We start from the raw sequence: 13,928 nt of genomic DNA on the forward strand, positions 1-13,928 counted from the left end.
AGGCCCGCTAAGGGGATATCGAAGAAGGAAGAACAGCGCACCGATCCGGTGGATTTCACCCAGTCTATGTCGGCGATGTATACCACAATAGGTATATGATATTAAACAAGACTAGATACGGTGTCTATTCCACTATTTGGCTTGTCCAAGACCTTCAGAGAGAGTAAGTTGGCCCTTTGGTAGTCCGTCTATCTATCCATGGCAATGATAGCGAAGTACAGGGAATGCGACTCGCAAGAGTTCCTTGCCCTCAAGGTTCTCAGTGCAAATGGTACGGGACAGCGGACGACCTGTGGAAGCTCTGTGCCGTCCTCCCAGAACTCTTCGGCGCGATACGCATGTTCAGTGGGGCGGTTCCTCCCGACGGTCATTACGAGCTCAGAGTGCATCTAGCAGAGATTGTGAGTCTCCTCGGTCCTTTCCCCCAAGTCGTTACTGGAGAAAGGGAATCCGGATATCGTTCAGTCCGTATTTGATGCCGAAGGGAGGGTTAAGGATGCTGGCTCCATGGATAGATCGGGGCTTATGTCATTATGCCTTTACGCCAGGTTTGGAGCAGGAGGTCAGAGAGCACTTTGTTTCATTTATGCTGGCGTTGATGAAAATGAGTCCCGAGGAACGGCCGACCCCCGAAGATCTCCTTCGACATCCTTGACTGGATGCACTAAGATAGTCTTGGGTCAGTGACCATTCACCAGCCAAGAAGTAGATGAGGACTGACAGTATTCAAATCAAATTCTAAAGTACATACAAATCCAAAAGAAGTGCCAATACAGGCACGATGCCATGCCCAAAGAGGCCAAAAATGATGGAAGATAAACCGGCCACAGAAAAGGAGGAAAGGCTCAAGATGCAGAAATGCAGGCTCGGTCAGAATAATGAAACTGAGATTGAGAATGAAAAGAGGATATATGCAAGAAATGGAAAAAAAAAAAATTCCCGCACAATGGAATCAGGATCATTAGTACAGAATCAGATATGCGATCCAGCGTGCGCGCCTGGACCATGTCGGTATATAAGGGAATCTGGGAATCCAAGAAAAATGCAGAAGGGCCAAAGCCTGGTTGAAGGGTGGAGTTGTGGACAAGGAATCAGTCATCAAAGGTGTCGTGTCGTGTCAAAGCGAGGGAAATGGTTGTATTTGCAGACACAATGCGATGCGATGCGGTGGAGACCGAGGGCTCTCTCCACGATGGAAGGAGACCGTGAACAATAATGCGAAAAGACGAGAGAATGCAATAGACCGTGAGCGAGATGAGAGGAAAGGCAGTTGAACCTGTTTATGGCCACCAGCCCATCCGCTTGTAACTCTCGACCATCTCGCGAACGCTGTCGGCGCCAAAGTGCTCGTACTTGGGCTTCCAGCCGGTCGTGGACTCGAACAGAGAGCCATCAATGGACATGTCCTGGTCTTTGAGCACATCAAGCTCCAAGAACGGGCCGATGGGCCCGGGCCGCTCGATCTTGCTCTTGGCAACCAGGTCGGCCCACTCTTGCAGACTGACTTCGTTCATATCGTCCACCACATTGTCCAAGTTCATCTTGGCCAGCTGCGAGGCCAGAGAGCCAAGGAATGAGACCTTGAGGTCGAATACCTCCGCCATGGCTTTAGCAACGTGCTGCTGGCAAGTGTCGTTGTGGTCGACGACGTTGAAGGCAATGGGCATAGCGGGGTCCTTGAACAACGCTGGCATTGAACCGTTATTGCGGTCGAGCTTGCCTTGTTTGGCGCGCCACTCCGCTGCCGTGAACAGCGCATTGACCGCATCCTTGACATGAAGCGTGTTCACCTTGACATCCTTGGTATACAAGAACTCAAGATCTTGGTCCATCTCTTTGTGCACGCGGGCCAGGCAGATGGCCATGGCAAAGTAGCCTGGGTTGTAAGCGCCGTAGACATGCGGCAGGCGGAGGGCGCAATACTGCAGCCCGGGAATTTTCAGGAGCTCATCGGAGGCCTTGAGTTTCCATTTCGCCAGCTTGTGCCACGGCTGCACCTTGTCACCTTCCTTGCGCGGCGAGGATCCGCTCTTGTACACGTGTGCGGTCGAGCACTCGACGTAGGCGGGGATACTGCGTTTAGCACATTCCTTGCCCAGGGCGATGCTGAGGTTGCAGCTGCGGGCTTCGTAGACATCGTCGGGCTGGGAATGGCGAGTCTCGCCGCCGCAGTTGATCACGTAGTCAAATTCTTCGCCATTGGCGCGGTCGAAGATGCGGGGTAGATGTTCTGTAGCAAAGACATCGAGTGTAAGTTCATCTTGTTGGGTCCGACGATGTAATCACACAGATAACAGTAAACAGTCGTCGTTTTGGCGGGGGTGGAACCTACGTTCACGACTGGCGTCAGCCTGTACAAACCTCTCCTTGGAGCATGCCTCTTCGAACTCGGGCGCCAACCAGGCTAATTGCGGCAAGACCTTGTCGACAATGCGGACCTCGGAGGCCAGGTTGTTCTCATGGATGTGAAGGGCGAGATGGCGACCGATGAAGCCTGCCGACGAGCATGGTTAGTATTGAGAGTATGACTTACCCTAGGAATAGGAACGAGGCGGGCGAAACAGGGCAGAGGAGGAGGAGGAAACAATACGTACCGAGACCTCCGATGATCAAGACGGCAGGCTTTTTGGCGTCGGCCATGGTGAACGGATTGTGGTACAATCGCAACGGCCCGCAGCCAAAGTTTCCAAACGGAGGGGGGGGGGGGGAGGGGGAAACAAGCAATAAGGGGAGGAGTAGAAGAGAAGGGGGGGGGGGGGGGGGGGGGGTTGAGAGAGAGGCAGAGAGGGAGAGTTGTGAATAGGACGAATCGAGAAATCCCAAAAGGAAGCGAGGGGAGTTTAGGGAGGAGGAGGGGGCAAAGGGAAAGGCGCCAAAGACTAAATCGACTAAATCGACTAAATCGACTAAATCGACTAAATCGACTAAATCGCCATCGTGCGTTTTGGTTTGGGGGGACACTCTCCCTTTTTTTTTCCCCCTTTCCCTTTCTGACCGGAAATTTCCAGCTTCCAGAATTCCCCTTCATCCCCATCTCCATCTTTCATCCTCCACTTTTACTCCGTGAAATCCACCTTCGCGACCAGGATCCTCTCTCTCCAAGGCAGAACCAAAGAACCAACTCCCAAAGGAGGGCACGCTAACGCCATCGCTAGAAAATTCGGGAAGATCACACTCCCTGGCTGTTTCCAAACTTCGCGAGCCCACTCCCCTGCCAAGGGCCTCCGCTTCAACCGCTCTAACGACGCCGGTGATCTATAGTCGCCGCGCTAAGTGGGCTATAGTGGAGACCCCCCCCCCCCCCCCCTGGCGAGCCGCTGATTCGAAGCCCCCGAGCGCATCGGAGTCGCCCAGTGACGTCGAAGTCCTCGGGGTGAGCAGCGCCTGCAGCCCCATGGTACTGGTACTGGTAGCACTGGATCGAAAGGGAACTAAGGGATTGGGATCTGCCCGGACCCAAACATCTGTGCAATCCTTAACTTTACTCGGATCTGGGGTTACTCGACTGGACGGACTTGTCTACGGAGTACGCTACATCATCTTCTCCCCTCCCATCATGCTCCATTTCTGCGGAAATATGCATTCCTGCGGAACCCGTTGGCCTCGTTCTCGTCAACTCATCCCTCTTGCCTCTTCCCCTCTTCTCGGATGTAGCTGGTCTGCTTTTCAATCCTTCTTCAACGTCACCCGAATCACAAACTCAAATGCCTGCAACTCCCCATTCTCCTTTGCCCGCCACGCACAACCAATACGGTTGGCCAGCGACTGGAGGTCGTCCGTCTCGCGGCGCATCATGAAAGAAACACCCGACCATTGCAGCAGAACCACTGCATGCGAGAATTTCCATACGTCCTCGAAAAGTTGCAGCATACTGGGGTCATGCTCGCAGCATCGCTTCTCCATTTCGTCCAGGAATTCGTCGCTTGTCTTGTAGTCCTCGAAATTCCGGAAGGGCACGCAGACTGGCTCGCCCTGGTTTCCCTGCTCTTGCACGAGGAAGTAAGTTGCGAGAGTGTTGGGGGCAATGTCTGAAAACTGAGTGAAGAAATTCTCTGCCAGACCCATGCTCACTGTTTAACAAGTGAGCAATACGGACTGCACATAGATGTATGATGTCAAGTCGACCTACCTTGGCAACAAAGCTGGGTGATTTCATGGCTGGGAGCGGCGTGAGTCGCAACGGCCGATGATACCCGTGCATTCTCGACTGTGCCCAGAAGCCCCCGGGTCACTGGGGTCGGAGTGGATGGGGCTGGACTGTTGAGAGTCCTGCTTTCTCGCGCGACACTCGTGCTTCTCATACTCTGCGTGGCCTGAGGGGTTTTAGGGGTCTTGGGAGTCTTGGGTATTCTGAACAACCTTGTGGGAGTCGATGCCCGACTGCTACTTTTCTTCACTGTTGCAGTCACCTCACAGCCTGAAGGAGGCGGGTCCGGCAGAGGGCTGCTGCTGCTTTGAGCCTGGGGTACCTAATCTTGTTTATCATCAAACAGTCTCACCAACAACACACAGATAGGAAACAAGACCCTCAAATTAGGGAAGCTTACGTCCTGCGAGACCGACCCCCGTCGATTCTTGGCGTCTTTCTCCAGCAAGAATGCGAGGGCCTTGATCATTCTAGTCAACGTCAGCTCAGGGGCCGCTTCTTGCAACGTGTACTCATGACCGTATCACCCACGTCTTCTTGTCTCGGGGGTAGGCACAAACATGCCCATTCTTGATGTGATCCTCAAGCAAATACTTTTCCTGATTCTCTTTGCTCCAGAACTCAGACCCCACCTGTTCCAGAAATGTCGCAGCAACGGCTTCGCGGTTGGTCTCGCTCAGCTGCATCTCTGCCCAAGTAGAAGTGAGCAAGACATGCTCCTTGATCTGTCTGTGGAACTTGTTCCAGAATTCTGATTTGAAGTCAAAAAAGCGGCGGAACTCGTCCAGCTTGCTTCTCGGTGTCAGGGTCTTGTCGTCGATGAAGCTTGTCAGAGCATCCATTTCCTCTGGGAAGGAGGGAGGGATACTATTTCGGGTCGAACGAGGTGGGTTGATCATCGTGCTGTGGGTTTCCATGGTCAGGTGGTGGAGGGTCTCAAAGGAAGGTGATGCTGGGTTAATCCGCGATGTTTAATTTGGGCGCAGATGTGGATACGATAATGGTAAGATCCTGTAAAGCAAACTGAAACGACGAAGAAAGGTGACAACCTTGACTGGGGACTTTGATTGTGGGTGAGTGAAGTAAACAGTAAACACAATATTGACAAGAGTCGCCAGCCACCTAGGAGATCTTGGAGGCAATGAGAGATCGCCTAACATTAACCTTCGTAACTGCCAGAGCAAGTGTCATTCCAAAGATTTGATATCACAAGAAAACCTCTAACACGATGTTTGTCTCGTAACTTGAAATACTACCAATAAATCATGCCTAACATCCAAGCTATGTAGGAGTATCAACGCCATCTCAGAATGTTCTCCAAGGAAGAGAACAGGCTTCTAGAGGACACACTACAGTTTCACCATGTATCCCTCTTTTATGTTCAATAATCCGGTACTTTAAGATGTATAGCCGAGATCACAAGGAATTTCCGATTACTCCAAAAGTACTTCAGTGGTAGACATGAAAGAGTGTAGGCAGTGACAATCGTTTCTCGGAAACACTGTATCATACAAGGCTGGCAAAAACGATGGCTGACAACTTGTAGGGAGCTTTCGAGGAGACTTCTTAATGATAAAGCGAGAATTTCCCCTCGTACTGTAATCGGACAATATGGGGAAGGTAAGGAAGAACAAGGAATATATGCATGTTATGGAAGATATCTCAACATCACCATGGATTATCAGACTGTTCGATTTCACAATGCATCAGCTCATTCAGAGCCTAAAAATCTCAAAGCATTCTTCAACTCTTTGATCGCCGTGTCCACATCGTCAAATGTAAGAGCAGAGACTGCCCAGCGAGCATGTTTCTGTGCTAGAGAGATGTTATGATCATCCACGAGGTGCGAGGGCTGACTTGGAGCTGCAGGAGCTGGTGCAACAGGGGCACGGGCAACTGGAGCAGGCACCGAGGAAGTTGCTGCTGGAGGAGGAATATGGGTGCTAGCACTTGGGTTGTAGAAACCACCGGGGTTTGGGGCCTCGATGGATGGACTTGTTGCAGATGGAGGAGGGAAGGACTGGAAGGCGTTGGAATGAGTCGGTGCGTGAGCGGTATGAAGATCGGAAGATCCTGGCGTATCTGGGAGATCTATGACAGGAGCTGGACCGCTGATTTTGCCACCAATGGTTCCGGGTGTGGATGGGAGGTCCAGTCCACCTGCTTCTGGCAGGTTAATGTCCCTCGCTTTTCCCGGAGTACCAGGCGGGTTGCTGGGTACAGAAGGGATCTCGAGTTCCGAAGCGGCGGGGACCCGTGGCATTGACGAGGTCCGAGATGGGTGCAACGACTCATCCAAGGTAGATTGATGTGCCAATTGGCGGCTGAGACGATCAGCCTCGTCTGGAATTTCTTCGACGGATGCTTGCCGTGGCTTCGAGGCCTGCTCTGCCACGGACTCATCAAACGCCTGCACTTCTGGATCGGCCACTGTCACCTCTTCTTCCTCTGCTTTCGGTGCGGGGTTCGTGGCATTGGGATCTTCTCCGGCCTTGAAGGCCTTCACGATCCGGACCGCGTGGTATTTGGCGAACTTGATCCTTCCTGCAATCTCAGGGTCCAGCTCCCCCCAGATCTGACATAGTTCGAGGAAAATAGCGGCTGCTTGGAACGTATCGGCAGTTTGCCTGGGTATATATGAGTAGGCGTTTAGCTAGCTGGCTGCATTTGGACACTCACTTGGTGACTTTATTGGCGGTCATAGCAGCCTCGGCGCGATTGAAAATCTCCAGTCCAAATTGCTCGACATAAGCACTGGCCGCATCATTATCCATTACAGCCTCGTTCTCGGAGTTCTTGCTTTTGAACTATTTCCAGTGAACATGTGGTTAGTCACCAGGTTTCGCAGGCAGCAGAGGGCGGAGGCGATGCGGGGGTTGCCAGCTCGACTAACCTGCTCCAGACTGTCAACGAGGTTGGTAGTGTAGGTTTTGATTTCATCGTCGGAGTTGTGAAGCCCTCTCTCGATTATTTGGTTCACAATATGATAATGGCCTATCGCATGGTGGACTCTGATCAGTTGGGGGTCGCATCGCGGGGAAAGCGGCACCACTCACACCAGTAGGCGACCACAGGCTTTGCCTTTTCAATTTGCGCTGCCCTGATGGCAAAGCGCCCAACATCAGAGGATCGCAGCGCTGCCGGAATACTGCTGGCCATGGTTGAGATTGTCGCAGGGACGTGGTGGAAAGAGAGCTCGAGGCCAGATGACGTTTGGAGTGGAATCCCACCGCCCGTGCGGAGATGCGATAAAGACCAACCTTATCTGCTTTGGGAAGCTCCTGGTCCACTCATCATAAACCACGCGATTCTTGGTTTTAATCCATTTCTATTGCATAGTTTTACTCCAAAAAATAGGCCCTGGGATTTTGAATTCTGGAATGGCTGACTTTTTACTAAAATGAAATTATAGACCACTCCTGCTGGCTATTAGTTGTAACGTTATGGTCCGTTTGGCTTCGAAACCGTATATCGAGAGTTTCATACTACATGTTTGGACTGAGGTGATGATAGGCAGTATCTTCATCTAGTGCTTCGTACAGCTCATCATACTAAGACCCCAAGGGCCCGTTTCGTGTCTGCAAAGATGCAATAGTAGATTTGGCAGGCAGGTTGAGTTTGCATTGTAATGGCCTCCAAAGTAAACAGCTCATCCACACACTATACTCAGCGAGTCACTGAGATTCAAGCATCGTCAACAATCCACTCACCAATCTCCACTCGCTCTTCAGCCAGAGCCTCAATCTCAAAATGATCTTCCACTTGCCCACCAGGCCCTCCAATGCGCTCGATGACAATCCAAATCTTCCTGTGTAAGTCGGGACTTGGTGAGAGATCGAAGTCATCTACACGCACCCCAGACGGAGCATCACAATGGGTGCCATCCTCCGAAACAGCTAGTGTCTTCTTGTATGGACCTTGGCCCAGTTCCACGGTCATCAAGACAGGCGATGGGGCAACAGAGCGAGACCCGATCGTTGACAATTTACTCTTGGCAATCAGTTTGATTCGGGTCATCCGCGATACTCGCAAAGACGCCAGCATGCGGTCTTTTCCTGGTGTCAGAACGCCGATACTAGAGACCGTTCTTCGGCGTCCAGCTGATTCAGAGGCTAGCGGTCGCACCACGCATGGAATTGAGGATGAGATCCAGAGCTCGAAGCGTCCGAGTTGATCGGGCGCGAAGGTCGAGCATACTATGGTGTACAGCCCCCTGTCGAGTGATTTTGTTTCAGCCAATGCACACCCGCGGCGGTAGTCGCCGCTGTCTGCAATGATATCTCGGCTTCGAACTCTGGCGACGCGCTGGCCGTTGGACCAGAAGAGCTTCACGTGCGTTGCTAATTCAGCCTCGTTCGATTCCAAAAGAATTGACACGTCGGTCTTCTCAGAAACTTCAAGACTGAATTGCGGGTTGGAAGAGTATCGTGCAGACTCTGCGTTGCCACCAGCTGTCAATGTTGTCCAGGAGCCGCTCACTTTCCTCACACACATGTGTTTGTCTCTTGAGGGAGCCAGCGATACTGGAGATGTCGAGAATGCCGAGAGTGTAAAGTTCTGGTTGGTTGATGGCAGTGACTGCTCCGAAATCACGACGGTGTAAGTTGTCCGTGGAGGCATTTCGAGTCTCATGAGAGTGTTTGGTGAATCGACATAGGGCCCACGGTGTAAAGCACCATCATTCAGGGACACTCTTTTACCACCCGCTTGGAATATATAGATGCTGATAAAACCAAGTTCTCTGCCTTCGCTTTTTAGATAGTTATGGTCATCTGTCTTGAAGTGCTTGCCCAGGAGCAGCCAGACCGTCCCTCCCTCTTCGCTGTAGACAGAGAACTGGGGGTTCCTAACAAAGCAACCTGATAGAGCCCGTCCTTGTGAAAGATCCCATGTAAAATGTATATCTTCACGATACTTGAATAGGCCAGGGTTCCAGTTAAGATAAAGATTCTCAAAATTTTGAAAGACCTGCTCGCAGTCCATCCAAAAAGTCCCCGGTGACAGAGGGGATGGTGGGTATTCCGAGTCTGTAGGGTCAACTCTGCCAGTATGGACGATGCTAGGCTCTGCGCCTGCCCATGGGTTCTTGAGCAAGAACTGACGCCGTCCGTCGTTCTCCTTCATGTTGAGAATGGCATAGTCATGCTCGCTGACCAAGCCCAGACCTTGTTGTTCCCTTTCGGTGAGTTTGCCAGTTCCAATAGTCAAAACAACATCACCATAGGAGAAGGCCTGGTATAACCTCCTCCAGATCTCGTCTGACGTGGCATCCTCATTATGGAGAAAGACTTGCTCAGGGACCCAGCCGGTCAACACCCAAAGATCAGTCCCTGAGTTACTCCCGGGGAAATCATAGCCTCCGCGGACTTTCAGGTATGCCTTTTCAACCAAGGCAGGCCACAGGAAATTTGAGTGATTGCGGTCAATCACATGAAGTGGTCGTTCAGTATTTGAGGATGGCAACCGGTCATCTATAACGACTTTTCGAAAGGCACCATTAAAGTAGAAACAGAAAATGTATTTCCCTGATGGGGAGAGAGCTGGTTCGTCTGAGCCACGCTCACGGGGATACATGGATGGCGAAGCATGCTACTTCTGTCAGTCCAACTAACCCTAGTGCTACCAGAGACTGGGTACATACCTTTCCCAGCCCTCGCTCTGACCTAGAAGTAGTTGCACATAGACTTGCAATTACAGAGCAATCGGTCAAGACATCTTGAACAAGATCAGATGTCCCCATTACAGACATCGCAGGCATCTCCGCATCTTGTGTCTGGTTTGTGACATTTCTGGCATGTAGTAAATCGGATGGTCGCTTCCACCCAGCAAATATTTCCTCTTGACAACCAGAGAGTTGCAGATCGGGAGAATCCCTGTCAAAAGGGTCAGACAAGACGAATGTTTAAACAACACTCGTTCCGAACATACGTGAATGGCTGTTCGAATTCAGCTGATGCTGGTGGGCGCTCCCATGGTGGAAAGATAAATCCATTAAGCTTTGCTCCCTCTAACACGATGATCTCTTCACGAGTGGTGAGCTTGCGCTTGGACGTGGGTGGCTGTAGCTTGGAGACAGGTTTCTGGCGGGCCGCCGATTGCCAGTCTCCGGCCGCCTTGATCCGCTCGGCACGGGTGATGAGTTCCTTGCATTTAGCATCGAGTTGAACCTTATCGTTCGATGGTGCGAGACTCAAGGCCTTCATGTAATGTTCAGCGGCATTGATGGCAGCTTCCAGAGCCGCTTTCTGAGAGGCGGCGGAGGCTATCGCCCCTTCGGCTTCCTAACTGCCGATTAGCCATTCCGCAGCTCCATTGCTCCAGTCTGGGGAAATAAGGTAGAAGGGGGTGCCATATATTTACCAACGCCTGGGAAATATGCAAATTCAGCGTAGCCCCGTGGGGTCTAGACATGGCTTGCACTTGCGCTGGGGTCGCTGGGAAGGCCGATCCTCCTCGCTGGAGAGTCAACTACCAAGTGGGATTCTTGCCGGTGGTTGGAAGCCGACGTGCCCCGCAAAGAATGGCTGACCTAAAAGCCATCGGCCTCTCCTACCACCACCAGAATCACCGCCGATACGTGGTCGAATCTCGGGATAGACAATTCAGTAGACTCTCGTTCCAATCCGAGCAATTTACCCAGGACCCGCCGGAGGATATGCTGCTGTGTAGCATACTAGCTCAAGAGTCCCCGGATTGAAGGCTGACCTAAGCTGTCCAGGCCGACCTTACCTCCGAAGGAACCTCGGCTCGCAGCGCTTCACCGCAGCGCCGAGGTGCTTTTGCCCAGCGCCTGTGCCATTCCGGTTTCGAGGCTCGGCCACTTTTCTTTTCGGGTGACATCGGTTCCTATGATCTTGAGTATCCTGGTGATGCTCCGAGATCTTCTTCTACGAACCCCCTGATCGAGTCTCTTGTCTCCTATCTGTTATTTGTCCTTGGTTTCTTCCGTCTTCGGAGCAAGCGTCTGTCGGTTAGAGGCCCCGCTCCGCTTTCTCCTTCACGTCCGCCGCTTCAACGGACTTCTCCTTCCCTACATCACTTGCTAGACGTCGTCGAGCGCGTCGATTCAATATACATCATGGCTGGTCAATCCAAGCCTGTACGCCTCTCCCCATGGGGAAGCGCCGTTGCGGGCGCAACGGGCGCCGTTCTGGCAAATGCCATGGTATACCCATTGGACCTGTGAGAAACACCCCGGTTGAGTGAAGGGGCCCCCAAGATTATCAAAAGCGCAAGAATTTACTGACCGCGCTCGCTTTGTACAGTGTAAAGACGAAATTGCAGGTTCAAGTCAAGCAAACGAAAGGCGCCGAAGAACAAAACGCAGTCGAGCACTATGACGGGACTGTGGATGCCATCACGAAGATTGTAGAGAAGGAGGGTATTACGGGCCTTTACTCTGGAATTGCCGGTTCGCTGCTCGGAGTTGCCTCGACCAACTTCGCCTACTTTTACTGGTACAGCGTTGTCCGTGGGCTGTATATGGCTTCCAACAGGGGCTCGACGAACCCTGGCACTGCGGTCGAGCTGTCTCTCGGTGCAGTGGCCGGTGCCGTCGCTCAGGTCTTCACCATTCCCGTGGCAGTGATCACCACTCGTCAGCAGACACAGCCCAAGGGCGAGAAGAAGGGATTAATTGAGACCGGTCGGGAGGTCGTTGACAGCGAGGACGGCTGGTCCGGCCTGTGGCGCGGCCTCAAGGCCAGTTTGATTCTGGTCGTCAACCCCGCCATTACCTACGGAGCTTATCAGCGCCTGAAGGAGGTCATTTTCCCGGGGAAGAATAACCTTAAGCCTTGGGAGGCTTTCCGTGAGTGTACCCTATTCTGGAGCCATTGGGTATAACCCTACTAACAAACATTGTAGTCCTCGGTGCCATGTCCAAGGCCCTCGCAACCATTGTGACTCAGCCTCTCATCGTCGCCAAGGTCGGTCTGCAGTCTCGCCCCCCACCTGGTCGACAAGGCAAGCCCTTCAAGACGTTTGGTGAGGTCATGAAGTATATCATCGAGAATGAGGGCGTGCTCTCCCTTTTCAAGGGTATTGGCCCTCAGATCACGAAAGGTCTGTTGGTGCAGGGTCTGTTGATGATGACCAAGGAGCGGTATGTTCTCAAGTCTTCCATCTCTTTGCCGTGTTGAAGCTTTGATCTAACATTTGTTTTAGGATGGAACTCATGTTCATTCTCCTCTTTGCCTACCTCCAGCGGATCAAGAAGCAGAAGCTGCAAAAGGCAGTGGATTCTGCGGCAGCTAAGGCTAAGACCAGCCTACCTGCAACCCTGAAATAGATTATGTACCCCCATTTACTTACGTCCTTTTTCTTCTGTGCCCCATTAACATGTTACTTCGAAGACTTTTTACATGTCTTGGTCTATGGCGTGCTGGCCTTTCTGTTTTCTTGTTTCGGACCTCTTGAATTGTCATGGGATATTTGGACTCTTGATCATGGGGAACGCCTGATGCAATAGAAACGCGTCTGTTTATACGCTGGAATTGAGATAGACTGTACATAAATGCTCGGTTTGTAGCTTAACTCGGTCCGTTGAATGCTCAAACCAATTTTCTTTGAAGCCAAAAGAGTAAAACCAGTGGAAGAATATGGATAAATAACCAATTGTCTGCACCACGTGGTGGGCCCAGGGACTCCAGTCATACAATTAAGTACGTATCTGAGGCAACGATCGGCGGCGGCAACTCAAAGCTTCCGCCGCGGTGATCACCACTCTTCCTTGAATAACTCCCACCTGCTCGACGTCACATCCTGCCATACCACAGGGCTATGTGTAGTCATGCGATGGCCACCATGGAGTACCGAGTCAAGCAATGACGATAAACAACATCCAGAGCGCACCTCCAATTCCTCAAGCGCGTCGACCTACCCCACACCGACGACAAACAAGTCCGACTCGGGTCTGTCCTGGACCGGCTTCACAGAGTCCAGGACGCTCATATCGACCGTACTCTTGACAAGCGGCATATTGTTAGCTGTGCGATTTCACCGCACCTACCTGCGCCGTATCCCCGACGCGCCTAGCATCTCACCCTCGTTCCTCCGGCGCCGCACCATCTTCGGAAAGGTGACCAGTGTTGGCGATGGTGACAATTTCCGGATATTCCACACGCCTGGTGGCCGACTTGTGGGATGGGGCTGGCTACCATGGAAGAAAATTCCTACTACGAAGAAAGAGCTGAAAGATAATACCGTTCGTCTCTCAATCCCTGTCCATTTGGTTGTTGCCAACGCAGCTTCAACTCGATCAACTATGCAAACTGACACATCCTCACTCCCTGCTAGATTCACATCCGTTTAGCAGGCATAGATGCCCCCGAACTCGCGCATTTCGGCCGGCCCGAGCAACCATTCGCCCGCGAAGCCCACCAGTGGCTCACCTCCTATCTACAAGGCCGTCGCGTCCGGGCCTCCGTCCACCGTCAGGACCAGTACAGTCGTGTCGTGGCTAGTGTATCCGTCCGGCGCGCCTTTGACTTTCCCCCATTCCGTCGGAGGGATGTCTCATATGAGATGTTGAAGCGTGGCCTGGCGACGATATACGAAGCCAAGGTAGGCGCCGAGTTTGGAGGCGAAAAGCTGGAACAGAAGTACCGCCGCGCAGAGTGGTGGGCGAAAGCACGGTCCAGGGGTCTCTGGAAGGATTATCACCGTAATGGGTCTAATTGGGAAAGCCCGAGGGAGTATAAGAATCGGATGGGAATGGGTGACCCCTCTGACAATGGCGGTAATAAATCATAGCCGCAGATGTCGGTGCCTCTCATTCTTT

General features: G+C 52.2%; 7 protein-coding genes across 7 annotated transcripts; 2 read left to right on the plus strand and 5 right to left on the minus strand.

Annotated features, from left to right (window-relative positions):
- Positions 1-188: 188 nt before the first annotated feature.
- N7458_008327 (uncharacterized protein) lies at positions 189-371 on the minus strand (the record flags this gene model as incomplete). The annotated part of the gene is made up of 1 exon (XM_056911709.1): positions 189-371. The coding sequence occupies one exon, from the start codon at positions 369-371 to the stop codon at positions 189-191; it is 183 nt and encodes a 60-aa protein (XP_056764535.1).
- Positions 372-1,280: 909 nt separating this feature from the next.
- On the minus strand, positions 1,281-2,640 carry N7458_008328 (NAD-dependent epimerase/dehydratase family protein; the record flags this gene model as incomplete). The annotated part of the gene is made up of 3 exons (XM_056911710.1): positions 1,281-2,230; positions 2,333-2,494; positions 2,595-2,640. 3 exons carry the CDS (start codon positions 2,638-2,640, stop codon positions 1,281-1,283), a joined length of 1,158 nt encoding a protein of 385 aa, XP_056764536.1.
- A 1,026-nt stretch (positions 2,641-3,666) lies between these two features.
- N7458_008329 (uncharacterized protein) lies at positions 3,667-5,064 on the minus strand (the record flags this gene model as incomplete). Its single annotated transcript, XM_056911711.1, has 4 exons — positions 3,667-4,070; positions 4,130-4,469; positions 4,500-4,617; positions 4,679-5,064. 4 exons carry the CDS (start codon positions 5,062-5,064, stop codon positions 3,667-3,669), a joined length of 1,248 nt encoding a protein of 415 aa, XP_056764537.1.
- Positions 5,065-5,858: 794 nt separating this feature from the next.
- Positions 5,859-7,306, minus strand: N7458_008330 (uncharacterized protein; the record flags this gene model as incomplete). The annotated part of the gene is made up of 4 exons (XM_056911712.1): positions 5,859-6,774; positions 6,827-6,954; positions 7,041-7,141; positions 7,204-7,306. The coding sequence occupies 4 exons, from the start codon at positions 7,304-7,306 to the stop codon at positions 5,859-5,861; spliced, it is 1,248 nt and encodes a 415-aa protein (XP_056764538.1).
- Positions 7,307-7,831: 525 nt separating this feature from the next.
- N7458_008331 (calpain-like protease PalBory) lies at positions 7,832-10,558 on the minus strand (the record flags this gene model as incomplete). Its single annotated transcript, XM_056911713.1, has 4 exons — positions 7,832-9,736; positions 9,789-10,020; positions 10,076-10,428; positions 10,508-10,558. 4 exons carry the CDS (start codon positions 10,556-10,558, stop codon positions 7,832-7,834), a joined length of 2,541 nt encoding a protein of 846 aa, XP_056764539.1.
- Positions 10,559-11,225: 667 nt separating this feature from the next.
- Positions 11,226-12,437, plus strand: N7458_008332 (putative peroxisomal carrier protein; the record flags this gene model as incomplete). The annotated part of the gene is made up of 4 exons (XM_056911714.1): positions 11,226-11,329; positions 11,413-11,957; positions 12,014-12,251; positions 12,314-12,437. The coding sequence occupies 4 exons, from the start codon at positions 11,226-11,228 to the stop codon at positions 12,435-12,437; spliced, it is 1,011 nt and encodes a 336-aa protein (XP_056764540.1).
- A 501-nt stretch (positions 12,438-12,938) lies between these two features.
- Positions 12,939-13,900, plus strand: N7458_008333 (thermonuclease family protein; the record flags this gene model as incomplete). Its single annotated transcript, XM_056911715.1, has 2 exons — positions 12,939-13,352; positions 13,445-13,900. The coding sequence occupies 2 exons, from the start codon at positions 12,939-12,941 to the stop codon at positions 13,898-13,900; spliced, it is 870 nt and encodes a 289-aa protein (XP_056764541.1).
- Positions 13,901-13,928: the final 28 nt, after the last annotated feature.

The sequence above is a fragment of the Penicillium daleae genome, assembly GCF_028827525.1.
Source record: "Penicillium daleae strain IBT 16125 chromosome Unknown utg000007l_segment0_segment0, whole genome shotgun sequence".
Lineage (NCBI taxonomy): Eukaryota > Fungi > Ascomycota > Eurotiomycetes > Eurotiales > Aspergillaceae > Penicillium > Penicillium daleae.